The following is a 17,435-nucleotide window of genomic DNA, read 5'->3' as shown; positions in this document are numbered from 1 at the left end:
TACACAGATTTTCCCCATTAATATTGATAGACTTTAGAGTCACAGGCACATGTTGGGAGAGGAGCAAGCCCCTGAATGTTGTATTTTGCTCTTTGTGGAGCTGACTATATCACTTTATGTCTAAATGTAAGGAAAGCTGCTGACAGTTTTGATATATTAAATTATAACTGAGAACTAATTCAAGGATCAAAGATGCTCTTTGGGAGAGATCACTTTACTGGTAGGAAAAATCATTACCTTTTTTCCCAGTCTCATATATTTGTACTGTATGTCTTGGAAATATCATTCCCTACAGTTTCAGAATCTTGATGTTTAATTTAACACAAAGGTCTTTGAGCAGCACAATGGGAGGGGGGCTTCTGCTAGTAAAACGTCGTCACAGGAAATTGAAATGTACATGTTTTTTCTCATTTATCAAAGAAGTGCAAAAATCTAAACTGACATTTTATATCAAATGAATTATGAACTGTGTACTTTGTACCTAAGGGAACAACAACTAAATTAGACTTTTGTTAAAAAGAGAGAGAGAGTGAAAAATAGACTTTTAATAAAATATACAGTCATTTTTGGTATTGTGTCTGAACCTGACATATGCTTTCCTTTGCAGAAGAAAACTAGAGAGTATAGGCTATTTCAAAGGCTTTGAATGCCTTAGAGTGAATTGAGAAGCAGGTTAAGATAACACACAAACCAGAGTTTCTACTTAATAAGTCTTGTTGTTTTGATATGTTTGTTTTCAGCTTTGTCCAACTCAGGTGAACAGGAAAAGATAATATGCTTTTTAATAGCTTGAAGATTGGAGCAAATTAGTAATTTTTTTTTTTTTTAACTTCCATTTGTGAGAATATGATTGTTACTGAAAAAAGCTTCCAGGGAGCAAATTTTTAGACTCAACTATAAGAAGAGATAAATTTTCAAAGAATTATGTCCTCAGTATTTTAAGGCCATGACTTCCACTGTCTTTAGGCAAACAACACTTCCCACAAGCAAAGACGAGACTTCCAGTAAAGTTAGAGTTTGTAACATTGATGAGATTTTGTACATTCCCAATTTCTGAATTTTCTTCATGACTTTCAGTGGGAATATATTTATTTCAATGCATTGACATAGAAGACACTTTGATATTGTTGTGATAAGCACCTAAACCTTAGAGAAAATGGGAAATGAGAATATAAAATTCCATGGTTTCTTTGACAACATATTCCCTAGTGCACTCCTATGGCGCTTCTTGATATATGAACAAAATATGCAAGAACTAGTTGCTTTTCTCCTATGTCATATACATATGTTTCATAAGATGTATTTCAGAAGATTAAGTAAGCTAGAATATACAAAAGCTTTCGGAAACTCTGCAGGCTCCTTATAGAAAACAATGGTGTATGAACAGTGATTGGGGAAATACCATATCGTGAACACATCACAAAATCTGAAACACAGTGAGACCAGCTATGTTTGTAGATTTACTATTGTTTTATATCAATACCATCAGGAGACTAGAACTGGAACCAAAACCAAAGCTGTAATGAGATGTATTAATGACGGCACATTCTCAGCTGAGGTATCCAGAGGGAGTGCCTTGGTCTTTGCAACCTTGCAACTCCCCGTAATGATAAAGTCATCTGATCCTTTAATGTGGGCATCTGCTGTGAACAATGGTTTATTTGTTGGTATAAACACTGGCTATTTTTAGTTAAAAGGTGACTGGTTTTCCTCATTTATAACTAAGATTTTACTGTTCTTATTCAACAATACTGATTTTCTTTTTCTAAATGTTCTCTCTATTTATATAAATCATAGTACTATATAGTATTCATTTCAAACCAACATTCAAATAAACATGGAAATGCCACTGGAAACGTGGCAGTGTAAATGCACATTTCTCTGTTGCAGAACGGGAAAGAGAAGAGGTGGCAGCTTGAGGGGGTGCAGTGGTTTGGGAGAGTTGCACAGAGAGCTGGTCCCCTCCAGGCATGCCAGTCAGACTTTCTGCTTGTTGCTGTCTGTGGAGGAGACGAGGGGGACGAGGACAACAACTGCAAGCTGGAAGAGTCGCTCCCTTCTTTCTCAACACCTGCCTCCCATTTTCCCTATAAAAAGACATTGACAAGGAGACAAGGGGTTTTGGTGATTACCACACATGGCATAAAGGAGTTCATTAGCAGCTGCAAACCAAGTCCAGCTCTGTGTTGCCTGGATTACTGGGAGCAGAAACTTTGAAGAAACCACTTTTCCTCCTTTTTCTGCAAATAAGGAGAGAATTTGAGGGGGGAAATGTCTGTTAGGGCTTCAGTTGTTTCATGGCCAAAAGGTAGTCCAGTGACCTGGATCTCACAGATGCCCGTAGGACGTTCAAGATATAATAAGACTGCACCGCCCACTGTGCGTAGTGGCTCCCTAACACCAGCTAATCTGTCATCTTGTCAGATCCGTTTTCTATTTATGGACACTCTCAAGCTTGGATGCTATCAGAAATGGTAGTATTTCACATCATCCTCTGTGTACTGCAGAGAAATGTATGGATTAAAAATAACTACAGGTAATCTTATTGCAGATCTAATTTATTTGCAAACCTGCATTATTCTCCAGTCTGTGCATTTAGGGATAAATATACTGATGCTTCTGTCAAAATGCACATCAACTGGTAACACTTTTGTTTTCTGTCAGCAGATTAGATTGTTCTGTGAGTAACAGTCCACTGGCACATTCGTACTAGCATTCGTAATGCTAGCATTTGAACCAAACTTATTTAACAAGAATCACATCTTTTCTAATATCTTTCTTTCTTTCTTTAGCATGTAGTTAGGTTGCTATATTTTCTTAGTGGAGACATAGCAACAATCATGTGCAGAAACCACGTCCACTTGTTCATGTGGAATGCTGCTTTTTGGTTTTAAATATCCTCTGTTTTCCTTTCAGTCATAGAATGAAACAATAGTGAAAATTCATTTTCAGCAACTTATGCTTCAGCCTGAGGCATGTGCTTCTTGTAACATCACCACCTCTGTGCCTTGTCTTTTTTTTTTTTGTTGTTGTTCCTCCATCTTCTATGATGTTAGTGTCTCCTTCATTGAATTATTAGGCTGAAAAAGAGTTCATCAGGAAATCATATTGCGCATTTTCTTTCCTTAAAACCATAAGCTCATCTCATTTCTAGTAAAACTTTTGTTTAGTCTGATGGAGATTTTCCACTTTGAAATCTCGCAGCAGTTTAATCCCATTACCGTACATCTTGTTTCCCAGGACACAGAGATTCTCTTTGTCTTTGCAAAACTTCTGTGAAGTTGAAGATTACTATAGGTCTATCCCCTTGTTCTTCTAGTATTCTTTAGGCTGCATAGGTTCAGATTTTCTTCCCTGGTCTTTTCCCAACCATCAGGGACATAATTTGGAGTTTTTTTGTTGCTTTGGGGAATCCCCTATTTCCACAGCTCTCTAAGTACTGGTTAGTTTCAAACATGAAGGAAAAACCTTAAAAGCCAGCCTGCAGTTCTTTGAAATTGTGCTATGGACATCAAGAAAGAAACTTTGATTTAGCCAACTGTCTCCTCACCAGCAGTCTATGAGAGTCTCACCAGAGGTGAGAGGTGCCAGTGCTGCCACCCATGTGAAAGCTAGCATACCTGCCTCTGCTCATAGCTCTCTGCCTGCAGGTAGTAATTGTAAGGGAAGCTGTAAGAATGTCAAATTCTTTCACCCTTTTCCTTTAAAAAAAAAAAAATCCTGAAAATAATCTCTGAAGTTGCTTCATGTAGGAAGCTGTAGCTATTGCATGAAGATAGACAGGATCTTGTTCCCTCTGCTGTTGCCACATCTGTTCCCTTATGTAAGTAAAAAGAGGCAGATCTGATAGTTTCTCAAAGGTTTAATTTTCCAGGAACTACAGTCACAATTTACCCACAGGAGTTGTTTGTTTAATTGTGGTTTCTGCTTGATTTTGTAATACCAATCCTGATGTTTTTTCTTCATGGCCTTTTTTTTAAAAATTAATTTTGTGATATGACCGTTATTGGCTAGGCACCCTTTTAAACAGTCTGATGACTAATTAGTTTTACTGGGCAGTTATAAATTCCATCCAATGTCTTTATTACAGGTATTAAAATCATTAATCATTCAGCTAATTGCTTATTGGCATTCCTTTGTAGCTTTTAGAATTTAGCAAAGTTCTTGCTGAATAACATGGGTAAACTTCTATCCAGCATGAGGGAAGGAAGACAGGTTACTTCTTATGTAAAGGTGACAAATCTATAAGGCATTTTCATACTGTTGACTATGAACACTTAGGAAAGGGGCGTTTCTTACACATATTTTTACTTGAGACCCATATCTGGATTGCAGATGTTGAGACTGTACATGAAGAAAAGTTCATTAAAAGGAGGGGGAGATGAGATTTTGTTTTTCTTTAAAGCAGTATTAATGAGTAATAAGTAAGCCTGCTCTGGCATTTCAAAAGACAACTGTCTTAAACTTCAGATCTGCAGGTCATGGAGTAAAGCCTGAGTTGATTTACAGGGCCCTAATAAGATTGTACTCTGCAGCTCGGAATACCACATAGGGCAAGCGGAGGAAAATTTGCAGTTAGAACTTACACAGTCAATCCAGATAAAGATAAATTTTAGATTTTTTTCAAACTTCTTGTTTTCATATTTCCAAGTGATATTGTGCCTTACAAGTAACATTAAAGATTAATGCTAAAAGTGAAAAGATTTACAAAGCCATTCCTTTTCAAGTGAAATTACTATCGTAGCAGAGATCAGATGTATAAAACAGGATAGATCATGAAGAGAGAATAAGATGTTTCTGTACCGTTTATGTTATACTTCTGAAAAGAAAATTTGATGAACATGAGGCATGAACAGGTTCGGATTTACTGGGAAGTTTACGGAGGCTTTAAGCTACTCCTCTATGTGTCTTTACTTGCTTTTTCCCATAGCGCAGCTTCCTTTCTTCCCAAGCCCCATGTGTCAGAGGGGCAAGCAAGAAGGCCACCGTGGACCTTGCACATTGTACGTTCCAAAGTGCATGGATGTGTGTTGAATAAGGGGTGCGTTGTCCCTGGTATATGTATTATTACATATGGAGATATATCTGTAACTGAAAACATATATCAGTGAAATTATAAAATTAAAAAGAAAAATCCAAGAATACTCTATGCATTCTTTAGGCATTAAGTAGGTGGAAAACAACATGATTGAACACATATATTAAATGAAAAATCTAGAACAACCATGTGTATTTTCTATACACTCAGTAGGAGAGATAGCTGGGAAAAGAGGGTTAAAAACCAAACTGGAGTAAACTTCAATGAACCTGTGAAGATAAGAAACAAAAAAGCAATCTTCTGCTTTGCCGATAGATAAAGGTTTATAACTAGCATGCCCTTCTAGTGATGACATATGACCCAGCATCACGGCCTGTCTTTCGGTTAAATGAAACAAAAACACATGGCCACGTTGAGAATTATGGAGAGTGCAATGACTGGAATTATTTGGACTGAGCAAACAACCAGATAACAGGCATACCTGGCAAAATCAGGAGAAACAAATGTCAACGTGCAGAACATATTGCCACAAAAAGTGCCGTCATGAGATGATCTCAGTGTGGGCACCTAAAATAGAAAATGAATCGGGAGTATCTAAACAATCACTGCAATAAGATAAAGAAATGGGATTTGTGAATTGAACCTGGAAAAGAGTGAGAGTAGGCATGACTGAGACATTCATGTAAAGGCAGTCTGACTGAAACTTTTCCTCGCCGTTATGGCACAGACTGTGGAGAGCCTATTTTCCTTCTCTGTACTTAAATACCTGCAGTTATCATTTGCATACACGTGTATAAAAAATATTTTGATAAGATGCAAATGCATCATCTATGCTAAATATTTTACACGTGCAGATGTGGCAAATTGTAAAGTTACATTTACATAACTCCAAACTCTTCTAGCTGCCTGTCTGCAGATATTATGGATACAGCAGGGCCAACATATCTGATCACTATTAAAACTGGTGTCGCTTCACGTCAAAATTGGTGTGAGTTTACACCAGATTGATAGATATCAAATCAAGCTCTACTGGGTTTTCTCCATCTTATTAAGATTAATAGTGCAGATATTGTAATAACTAAATAATAATTTATTATCCTAATGATAGTTCACCTTTAACAATCCTACTTACAGCCATCTACTTTCAGAAAATTTTAATTTCAGATATATCCTTATGATAAATATAATGAATACAGGCCTTCAACATGGAGTAAACATTTAAGCACAGTTATTTAACACAATGCTTGCTGTCCTAAAATAAACAAATGCTTAGAAAGCTCACTACTACTGCATATGTTGTTTAAGATAAGGAAATTGAGGCAAGAAGTTAAAACACTTTTCCAAGACCGCTTAGCACATTAGTGGCTGAGCAGGGATCAGATCTTTCCTGACTCATCTGCATATACCTGAGTATCTGGAATACAATATATCATTGTCAGCTTGAAACAATCTTCAGTTTTTATTATTTTGCGGGGCTGTTTATTAATTCTTTGATTAAAATTGACATCTGATTAAACATTTTATTCTGCCTTTGTAGTCTTTTCATATACAAAGCGTGACTTTCTGCCCTGCTAAGTGAGGATTTACTGGGCTAGATGTTGATTCAGTAGGTTGCAAGTGGAGTGGTTGCCCCCTGGGGGTCATATTAAAGCTTGAGGGGAGCTTTTTGAGCAACATTGCATCTTAAAGACGATATATCAAGCTGATAGATACATGGCTCTTCTGTTGAGAAATTCGCAGCAGAATTATTGCTGGTTGCCAGTTATTACTTGGGTAGTAAGGAGTCTCTCGGGAATATGGATCGGATAAAAAGGGTTAAGCTGAGGGAAATGTTACACTGAAGACCTTGGTGATGAGGAGTGTTTGCAATGTTCGAAGGATGTTTTGTGTGCAATTTAGAATTACCAGTTTTTTGGGGGGAAGCGCTCTGTAGTTTTAATGATCAAAGTGTGATTAGCTTAACAGAGCACCTTTCTCATTACGACTCAGCAGAGACTCGACAATTTCTTTGTCGTACCCTCCAGTCCCCCTGCCCTATTCCTTTTTGAATCGCAGAGCTGAGGACACTGGCTCTAGTGCATAGCTGAGGACATTCTCTGAGACCTACAAGATGTCTTTCAAATGAGATAAATTTGCCATATATTCTAACATGTCGGTTTGAAAGTAGTGGGCTCGGCTTGTTCTTCAGGTCAGTCGACTTTCACAAGAGATTTGTCCAAATTTTCTACTCTTCCCTGTGCTGTGCTTTTGTTGGTAGAAGAGATTTGAACATTGAGCTGAGATTACCTACGCCATTAAAATAACATCTGCACTATGAATTGTTATTGACATTTAGACAGCTACATCTTTGTTTTTTTGATGAACATTCCTGTATCGCTGTAATAACCACCACTATACATACATAAAGCTTAACCGGAGCTTTTACTTTGTAGATCTCAGAAAGCCTTACAAAGAAGGATAAGTATTATTATCTCCATTTAACAGATTGAGAAATGAAAGCCAAAGGTGAAGTGATGTGCCCTGATGGAACTGGAAATAAATTTAACACTTTTGCCTCCTCAGTGAGTTACACACACTGTCTCCTCAATAACAATGTGAACTTTGGCTTCCTGGCCAAATTACAGCTCAGGTAATTAGATGTAGTTAGTTTTGCTGTGTAGAATTTCTGTGTGCACTTAAAACAACTGGTGCATTTTAAGCTACAGACAGTTCAGTTTTAAATCAGGTAGTACCCTGCTTTGAAGGGATATCGAGTCTTTCGGTTAGCGCCAGCTTGTGAAAGCATTTTTTAAAACCCTCTAATAAAAGTTTTTACATCAATTGTGCCGTCTTTCTCATGCTGGCTGAGTTTGCCTCCTAACAACTTCAGGAATCACTTTATAAAGGGATGCCAAAATAATTCATGATTATCTACTGTACGTTACATCCATAAGGTTCAAACCCCCTTATCGCACAACTTAACTCCAACACTAGCTATGTTGCTGCTAAACAGAACAATGTTAAGTGAGGTAAATATGTGCTCTCCATTTTACTTGAGAGTGGAATTTGATTCACATACAGAGGCATTTGGTGTGCAGATGTTTGGTTTTGATGGCTCAGCTGGAGGGATGTTGGGGGCTGTTCAAGTTAAATCAGCCATCTTCTTCCCTCTGAGTTGAGGTGCTCACAAGCTCTTGATTGGCCTTGAAGGTGTTGGCAAGGGATCTGCAGACCATGAATTACCTTAGTCTCAGGCATCTCCTGGATTTGGAAACAGGAAGATTTCAAGTTTACTCGGGATTTACTGGAGCCTTATTGCCTAGGTCTAGTAACAGCAGCAGGAGGGAGCATCCAAAGGCAGCCAGGCTGGCTGAAGCCCAGAAATTTTATGTTGTCTTTTTCACAGTAGCAGAGAGGAGGGGAAGGGAGTGAAGGGAGCTGGAGATCCTGTTCCACTTCATCTTGTCCTGAAAAAAACCAAGAGGGTTGCAGGGCTAGAGGCCAATTCTCAGAAGTAAAATACCTGGTAATAACTCAGGTACCCCAGCAGCCAGCTTTTAGTAAAAATTTCTTATGAGAACTGGCAGACCTTGAACTTGAGGGAAAGGGAACAAATCTCTGGATTGGAGCAAGATATGTCTTGTGCCTTTCTACGTAATACAGTTTGGAGCTGGAGCTGAAGAATTTTGAAGTTCCCCAGTCATAAATATGTATCATCAGAGTAAAGGAGCCAGGTGCTAGTTCACATATTTCTGTGGGTATGTGTCAGTATAAAAAAAACCCTATTGTATATGACTGATAACTTTTTTGTTTCCGAGCCAATGCCATCCTTTCATCTGTTTCAGGGAGAAAATGATTCAGGCAGTGTATCACAAAGTCTGTTACTTTCCTCCTAGTAACCACCTCATATACAGGTGGTAAATGAAAATCATAAAACTTACTGTAAAATACTGTTCGCTCATATTACAACTTACAACTTATGCCTTGAGGCTTACAACTACACCTTAAGTTACAGATCTCTGAGACTGTTTTTTCCAATAGAGAGAAGGAAGAAAATAACAGCAACAAAAAATTTCTGTTAGAAAGACCAAAGAAAGAAGCAAATGGTAACTACTGGACCATAAAAAGCAAAACTATTATGCAAGAGTTTAAATGACAAAGGCAGTAACTTTCCAGTGTTTTAACTTTCTGGAAAAGAGCTACACAGCTCCTGCTACAGACATGCATAATATATAAAAGTTCCAGATGTGTTTATATACAGAAAGTTTCTTCAACAGATTGTTTTCTTCTTAAAGAAAAAACAAAGCCATAAACTGAGGGGTGCAAATTGGCATAGTTCTTTTCACTGCACGCAGTGAAATTTGCAGCAGTTAAAGGTCATTGGTGGTATCATTACTGACAGATTTTGATCTGCAGTTCCTGGACTTCATAAAAATTAAGTTCCTTAACAAAACAGTGGGCTAGAGGCTGAGACTTCAGTGTATCTATTTTCATTTCTACCTAAAGACGTTTTTCCCTTAAAATTTCTGCTATTTTCTTTTTAAAATATTATTAATTTATAAGAGTGAGAATGTATCTGAATGATAAAAAGTCTGATCAATTTTACTCTTGCTGGCTAACACTTCCATGAGCATTTCTTTAACTTCTCGAGGTGGCAGAGCTGGGCACAAGGAGAAATAGATAATATTTGAACAGGTGGTAGAGAATACGTTGCTTCTGAATTACTTTTGGTGTTTGGAGGTTTGCTTTTAGCAAAATTATACTCACGTAGCTCTATTGGAAAGAAGAAAATAAGGAGAGAGCATTGTTCAGTAGTGAAAATGTTAAACTAAATGGACCATGTTAACATTGCTGTTGATCCTGAGGAACAGTTTTTCCAGTATATGGAGCATTTTGTTTCCACCCGGCATATGTTCTCCATGGTTTTCTCTGCTCTAATTCATCCATGTTTTTCGACAGCTCCAGATGGCGTGATGCCTCCAAGGCTTTCATCTGCCACTCCGACCAGTCTTCAGGTTGTCTGGTCTACACCAGTTCGCAACAACGCCCCAGGCACGCCCAGCTACCGACTCCAGATGCGGCGGAGGCATTCTGCTGGTGACATTTTAGAGTACGCAGACCATAGCAAGGCCACCGTCAACTGCTGAGCAAGAAAAGTCCCGTTATCTTGAATATGGCTCAGCTTTAGGGTGGCTGGTTTTGTTACAAGATGTGTAATGTTTTAGTCTTTCTTTAGGTGCTGGGATGTTTAACGATGCTACTCATCCTGCTTTTTTTTGCAGTTTGCTTTCCAGCCCTACTGCTTCCTTACAACACAGGGTCGGAGATCTTCAGCCATACACCGAGTATGAGATGAGAGTAGTTGCCTCCAATGGTTATGGCAATGCTTATAGCAAGTGGACTTCAATGACTACAGCAGAGGACAGTAAGCAGTCCGATCTTATTTAACTCCCTTTAGCAGAAAATATATATAACGGTTCAGCTGCCGTTGCACTTAATTTCTTTTGGTTATCTAGCTTTCTCAGTTAAATAGCAATAATATATTTCCTTCCTGAATATTAACTTGCAATAATAACTCCCGAGGGATCAAGTATCTGCTGTCTTAGATTTTCATAAAACATGAATATTTAAATATATGTTTTGTGAAGTAGTATAATTTCTTTTTATAATATCCTTCCATGCATATGTGTTCATATATGGTTACTTTAAGATACACTGGTAAGTACAGCTTTGTAGGTGGTATTCCTTTATATTCAGGGACTTGATTTTGATTTCAGTCATATCAGAGAAAACAAGTTGAAGTTAATAATATATGACAGTTGTCTTATCTCTGTGTTGAGAGTACCTAAGCTTTACCACAGCTGAACAGAACTTTTCATTCCCAGTGATCTTTCCTAATTCAAAGTGGTGATCTACTGGTCTGAAATTAAGTTTGTCATTGCCAATCCCGTCACTTGCCTCGTTAATACTTCTACGTTCTGCAGTCTCACTCCACGTAATTTGTTCAACAGTTCCTTGATCTAACAAACAATATCAGCAGCCATTTAGTTGGCAGGGTAGGGTTTTGCACCTGATACAACATAGGACAAAACTTGAGCTTGCTGTATGTAATACATATACAAAATACATAATTTTCAGCTTTTTTCAAGAAACTGAGCTATTAGTTTTCTCTTACAATGTAGCAGGATATCTAATAGCACACTTTTTGGAAAAATCTGTTGTTTTCAAACATATTCTTTGCTGCTTTTTTTTTTTAAATCAGTAATGGATGACCCCATTGTACTAAATTTTAGAGAAATTAAGTATTTTCTAAAGAGTTGTTTATTAAGAAAGTAAGTCATAAGTAAGCAGAAAAAGGCAGAGTGGGGGATGTTTCGTTACTGGTTTCATCGCTATGTTGCTTTCTCTGCCTTCACCCCAAAGTGCCTTGTGGTCTTACTTGATTTTACACTGATATGAGATCTGCATTTCAGACCGTAAATTTAACCTGATGCTCATATGCAATTGTTGTAGCAAATAGTCAGTGCTGGTGACTCAACTTCATTTTAGTCCCTTCTCTAAATGGATAGCTGTCTATCTTGAGAAAACACCCAGAAGAAAACATGTGTTCCCACAATTGTAAAACATTTTTCTTTGAAGCTGAGCAAATAATTCACAACAGAAATTTATCTGATAAATCCATTTAAGCTCCAAAGGTATAAGTGCATCTATGAACACATTACCTATAAGTAATTACCTAATATAAGTAAGTTCTGAACTTGGTCTTTACATGCTGAAGATGTGTTATCTACCTGTGAAAATCTTCGCTGAGATTCAATTCCTTTATTGTAATTGTTTGTTACCAAAAGTGGATACAATATTATTAAACTTGTCTACATTCATGATCTAAATGCAACCAGTCTCCTATGACTATTTAATTCAAATTGCAATGATTATTTAGCTTTGGTCCGATAGTTCACGTAGTGTTGTTTCTTTTTAAATAGCAGGAGAGCAGAAGTGCATTTGAAAGGCATCACTTGTTAGTATATGTAAAATTTATTTTTTGTGCAAAGTAGTAGGCATAGAACTTTCAAATTCTCTTTTGGGGAGTTAGGGATAGGGCAGAAGGCCTACATAGTATGTACATTCCTATATAGTCTTCTTGAACATATGTGTAGAAGTTACCTGCTGCATAGAACTTGGACAGTCTTTGCGCACTAGCACAAAATGTTACCCTCTGCAAAACCTCGCTGCAAAAATGCCTTAAGTTAGTATGGAAGATAGATGTTGCCAAAGGAAATTTAAGAACAAGAAAAGAAAAATATAATGCCTCTGCCAGGGTTTACACAATTGAAATATTAACAAACAACTCACCTCTTTGGCTGTGATGCTACATCGTGTTCCTTAGCCTGAAACAAACTTCTGTAGTTCAGTTGCAAACTCCATGTCTCCAAGGGGAAAATTATTTTCCTCAAAATGTCCTCTTCCATTTGCACTGATACTGCTACAGAATACATGCTGACGTGCCCCCAGTATCCAACAACCCTTGTAATTTACAAAAACCCCTCCAACTTTCAGTGGTGACAAAGGACTCTGGGTTCGGTGTCATTGTGGAGGGCTACCATCTGTGAAAGGATATTCAGCTCAATTGCTTAAGACTGAATGATTGTCACTGGGTACAAGCACTATTTCTGTCAAGGTTTCAATATGTTTCTTATAAAACTGCCTATACTGACAGCTTGTTACGGAAGTACACTTAATTCCTGGCCCTGCTAACCACTAGACGTTGGCTTTTTAAAGTACAATTTGACAGAAGAAATTTCCCATATCTCTTACTCTGTTGAAATATATGCATGTACACATGTTCTTATTGATTTTTATGCAGTGAATATATGTCTTTTTTGTTTCAACAAAGCATAAAATATCTGTAGGAATAAAAGAAATGCGTGTGTGTGTGTGTGTTTATGTGCACATGCACCTGATAGCAATAGATGTAAACCAAAACATCCACTTTTAAAGTCAATAGAGTTCTACTAATACACGCTGACAATTTCACAATATATCTGCATATTATACTTTATTTATGATTAATATTTAGTAAACTAGGAGGATATTGGGAATGATTAAGGAAAAATTAGCAAATGCTGCCATAAAAATTCGTTGTATCTAATAATAAAATGTCTCCATATACAGATCAGTAGGTTTGGGGCATTTTTTAATGCAAGAAAAAAATGATGTAAATAATTTTCAAATACTTCCATTTACATGAGCGTGGCACTAGTAAGTGATTCCATGCATTTTTAAAAGTCTAACCTGCCCGTGCCAGATAACAATAACGTACACATCCTATGAATATTTTAAAACCTGCTAAACATGTGTTAATAAAAGATGTTTGTTCCAGTGATCTTGGTCAGTATAGCATCAGACTATTTACTGCCAGACAAATAGAAACAGTTGATGAAGTTTCTGGATTAGATCTTGCTTTCAGTAACTTGCATGTAAATTTAAGATAACTCTCTTGCAATCAATGTAATCACCACTGAACTGAAAGGTCAGTATGTACCATTGAACTGAGAGCAGAATTTCACGCATTTTATTCAGAAAAAAAATTAGATTTTCTAGATATAAAAAAAAGAAGATATCAGTTAAGTTTTCCCTTTTGTTATGGTAAGTCTTTGAGCTGTCTGAGAAGGAAGCTGTAAAGGAGTTGGTTATAGCTACCTGAAGCTGGCCCAATGGCAGCTACTGCATTCTTATGGTGTAGCTTTATGATTCGCAACATTATATTGGCTGGTAGCAATCCACACGGTGTAATCTTTGATCAAATGAGAAAGGTGCTTTTTCTAGTGCTTGAGAAAATCCATATTGATTTGGAGAAATTTTAAGCTAGCAAAATTGCTACTTTAGAGAAAAGCTGCCTGTTCCTTTCTTTTGAGCGTCCCAGAAACTGTCTGCAGTCCAATGAGTTGCGTACAGCAGGACATCTCAGTCACCAGCATGTTCTCTTCATTTCAGTCCCATGGGTCAGTGTACGATTCCAGCATAGAGAACTCTTACTGAAGCCCTTACGGCAAACCTGGCTCGCAGTAGTTGAGAGAAGGTTTTGCAAGTTGCCTGCCAGGCAGTCCAATTTTTTTATTTTTTAGTTTTTACATAAGTGACTGCAAGTCCATCTCTTTTATGTATAAAGAAGTTATAGGCCAGTCCCATGTTTATTCACAATAAGTAATGTCAAAAGTACACAGTAGTCACTTGAGATCATTGCGTATGGAAGTTGCTAGAGAAAAAAAGCAATTAAAAAAAAAAGAGAGAGAACTCCTGCAATGTATCAGCTGAGCTACTTCTCAACAAAACAGGGAAGTGTTATTCCTATCATATAGAGTGCTATGGTGTGCTCCTCTGGCATGCTTACCACGCAGCTTTGGTTCCAGGATGAGGAGGTCTGTTCTCTTAAAGCTTCCTTATGTAGACAATAGAGAGAGGCAATGCAGGGCAGGAGGGCAGATGATGCAGTTCTCAGCTTTTGGAAGTGCTTGCTTTCTCTGCTGCGTTGTTTGAGAAGACAAGTCTCCTACTTCAGCTATGCAAGTTAGGTCCTTATAATTTAGGCATATAAACTAATCCATAGTTAGTTGATGTGAATGTGGTCACCTGTGCTCAAGACAGACAAGTGGAAACTGAAGCAAGAGAAGACAAAACCTGGTGAGGTGATAAAGGGAAGAGAAAGTCATGTGAAATACGTGACAGGGTAAATAGCAAAAGGACATAAAAAAAGATGAAGTAGTATTGTGGCAGATATGATATGATGATCGTATGATAAATAGCACAAACTGCCCATGCATGCCTATGAATTAGGAATTAGAAGAAGTTTCTTAACTGGTAGGCTGAGGTTCTGGAACCAATGTGCATTTGGAGCAGTAGAGGGCAAAAAGTCTGATTACTCTGAAGATGGCTCTTACTATGTACTGAAGGGGTTCATATGGACTGCATGTCATTGCATGAACAGCTTAACGACTTTTGAGTTCTGTGATCTGATGCGATACAAGATTCCTGTGATCCCTTGTGCCCAGAGCTACCCAATTTGGATTTTCTGCGGGATGCAGTTGGTAGTATATGAAAGACACCACATTTTGTTAATATGTATCATTTCATTGTCCATGTTCCTGAAAAGAGTAAATGATTCAAGAATCAAAGGCACAGAATTTCTATTCTGCTTAGTGAGAGAGTTTCCCAGCGAATCAGATATTTCTCATTAGCTTTAAAGGGCAGTAGTCCAGGTACGTGTCTCAGCCTCTTAATGAAAGAATAGATTCCCCAAAATACATCCATGAGAGTATAGCTCCTTGCTCCCCCAGTCTGTACAATAAGTAAACAAATGTGTGGTTCCAGTCAGGGAATTAAAAGAGATTAATGACAATTTTGTGCCTTCATTTTAAGTCGAGTCTGAACTTTCGAAGCAGATGAGCAAAATAGCCTGCCATAAAAGATAATTTCATTTGCCAAAATGAGACTACCTTCTAGTATTAATACTGTAATGAAACGGTTTGAAATATGAACTAGGAATCTTAAGGAAAAAGATGCCCACTGTTCCCATGTTCAGTAGTTACTTATATAAACAATTACATCCATGTAAAAAGCTTTATGATTTTATTTTCATCATTGTCAGGCTGAGCTGTGTAGCTGTCATACTTTGCAGTCTTCCCTCCAGTGACAACCACATTGACAACATGTTATACTCCACATTGATTTTACAGTTAAGGAGCTGATTGTGATATATAGGGATTTTAAGAATTCAGCTGAGAGGCTGACTTTTGCCTTTTATCATTCCATTAAAATTTTATAACCATCTTTTTCATGTCATTTCATCCATGAATTCTTACTTTAGAAAGTGATAGCTACTGCTGTGAGCATAACTTTTCTCATGTTCAGAGCTTTTTATTGTATTAGCAAACTATCCCAATTATAGTTAATACTCGTGTTTTACATAATTGTGGTGACCCTTTCAACCAAGCAGTATCGTGCTAGTTGATTTGTATATAGAATTAGATGATTCTGCTTGCCATTTAAAAAGAAGCTACACCGAATGAGTGTTGGGGACCAGGATTTAATGCTTTCCCATCCAGTGGGGCCAATTAAGCATCTCTCAAACGTCTTGTTTGAACTCAGAGAGTCTTAAAAGTCTCTCTTTTAAAAGGGCAGTAGGGAACGTGTGGGTAGGTATGCTAGCTACCAAAATACGCTTTTTGGAGGGGAGGGGGAGGGACTAGGGGACCCAAAGTTTAAGTTTGACAGCTCCTCCCATACATTACAGATTGTCCTTAAGGAACACGTCTAAACTCTGGGGGGGGCTGAAGCACAGGTTCAACTAATTACCATGAATGTTTCACCTGTAATGCCAGCAACTTATTCAGCAGGAACAAAAAGATTTATCCATTCCCTCACAACAAACTGCTTGATTGTTGTGGGGTTTTTCTGAGGTTTTGTTTTGTGCTGGTTTTTTTTCCCCCCTCCTCCTGCAGGAGCTCACAGCGTAATAGCTTATTTATGAGGTAGAATTAGATAAGATGCAAGTTTGTAGCTCAATGGTAAACATGATATCTTTCAATTCCCCTCCTCTGTTAAACTAGAATTTGCAGCAACTTATTTTCAAGGTCTTCAATTCTAAAGCAAATTTTCCTCTTTTCCCTTCACCCCAGCAAAACTTTCAATTTACAGAATAAACATCTAATTCAGGTTTACACCTCCACCTCTCCATATTTCAGCGAAGTCTAAATAATGGACCAAATTTTGTTCCATCATATGGCCTAATTGATTTTGCCCAAGAGTACATGCAAATAGAATTGAATTGCTCTTTACAACAGATCATCTGTTATACTTGTAAATTCAGAGATCTAAATTGATCCTAGAGTGCACAAGCATTACATATAGAACTCCATCCTTATTATCACTGTGAGTAGAACAGGATATGTGATATGGACAAGTTTTATGGAGTTGCTTTGTGATGCATCATATAATGAAAGAAAAATCACTGTTACTTTTGCAAATTTTTAAAAAAAAAAAGCTTGCTATCCTAATTTTATATCACTGTTTCCACAGACGACAGCGGAATAATCCTGATTTACCTCTCTTTGTATGTAAGAGGAGAATCGGGACTTGTGACTGCTTCAGCTCTTATTCTAAAATATAGAAGGAGCCACTGATTGTGCTGGATTTATTTGTTTTCTAGGGTTCCTTTTTTTCCTCTCTCTCTTTCTTTTTTCACTTAAAAATCATCAGGAATTATTTAACTTCTAGTGAAGTTAATATTTTCCTATCGAGTACTGTTCCTTGTGGTTTGGGCAGCATACCACTTCACTAGGAATTAAATGATGGTGTTGCTGACTACCGTGGAATTCAGCATATGCTATGTCATGTGTCCTGGAGTCTTAGCACACCCACA

At 37.5% G+C, this 17,435-nt stretch overlaps 1 protein-coding gene across 1 annotated transcript in view; it reads left to right on the top strand.

The window, feature by feature from the left end:
• Positions 1-17,435, top strand: part of USH2A (usherin) — a 395,461-nt gene that overhangs the window by 243,853 nt on the left and 134,173 nt on the right. Inside the window, exons 38-39 of the mRNA XM_054821392.1 lie at positions 9,977-10,127; positions 10,300-10,442. Of these exons, the coding sequence (XP_054677367.1) occupies positions 9,977-10,127; positions 10,300-10,442 (294 nt within the window). The remainder of the gene's footprint in view (positions 1-9,976; positions 10,128-10,299; positions 10,443-17,435) is intronic.

Source organism: Grus americana, chromosome 3, assembly GCF_028858705.1.
Source record: "Grus americana isolate bGruAme1 chromosome 3, bGruAme1.mat, whole genome shotgun sequence".
Taxonomy (NCBI): domain Eukaryota; kingdom Metazoa; phylum Chordata; class Aves; order Gruiformes; family Gruidae; genus Grus; species Grus americana.
Note: the sequence above shows the minus strand (reverse complement) of the source record. Positions and strands in the feature narration are given on the sequence as shown.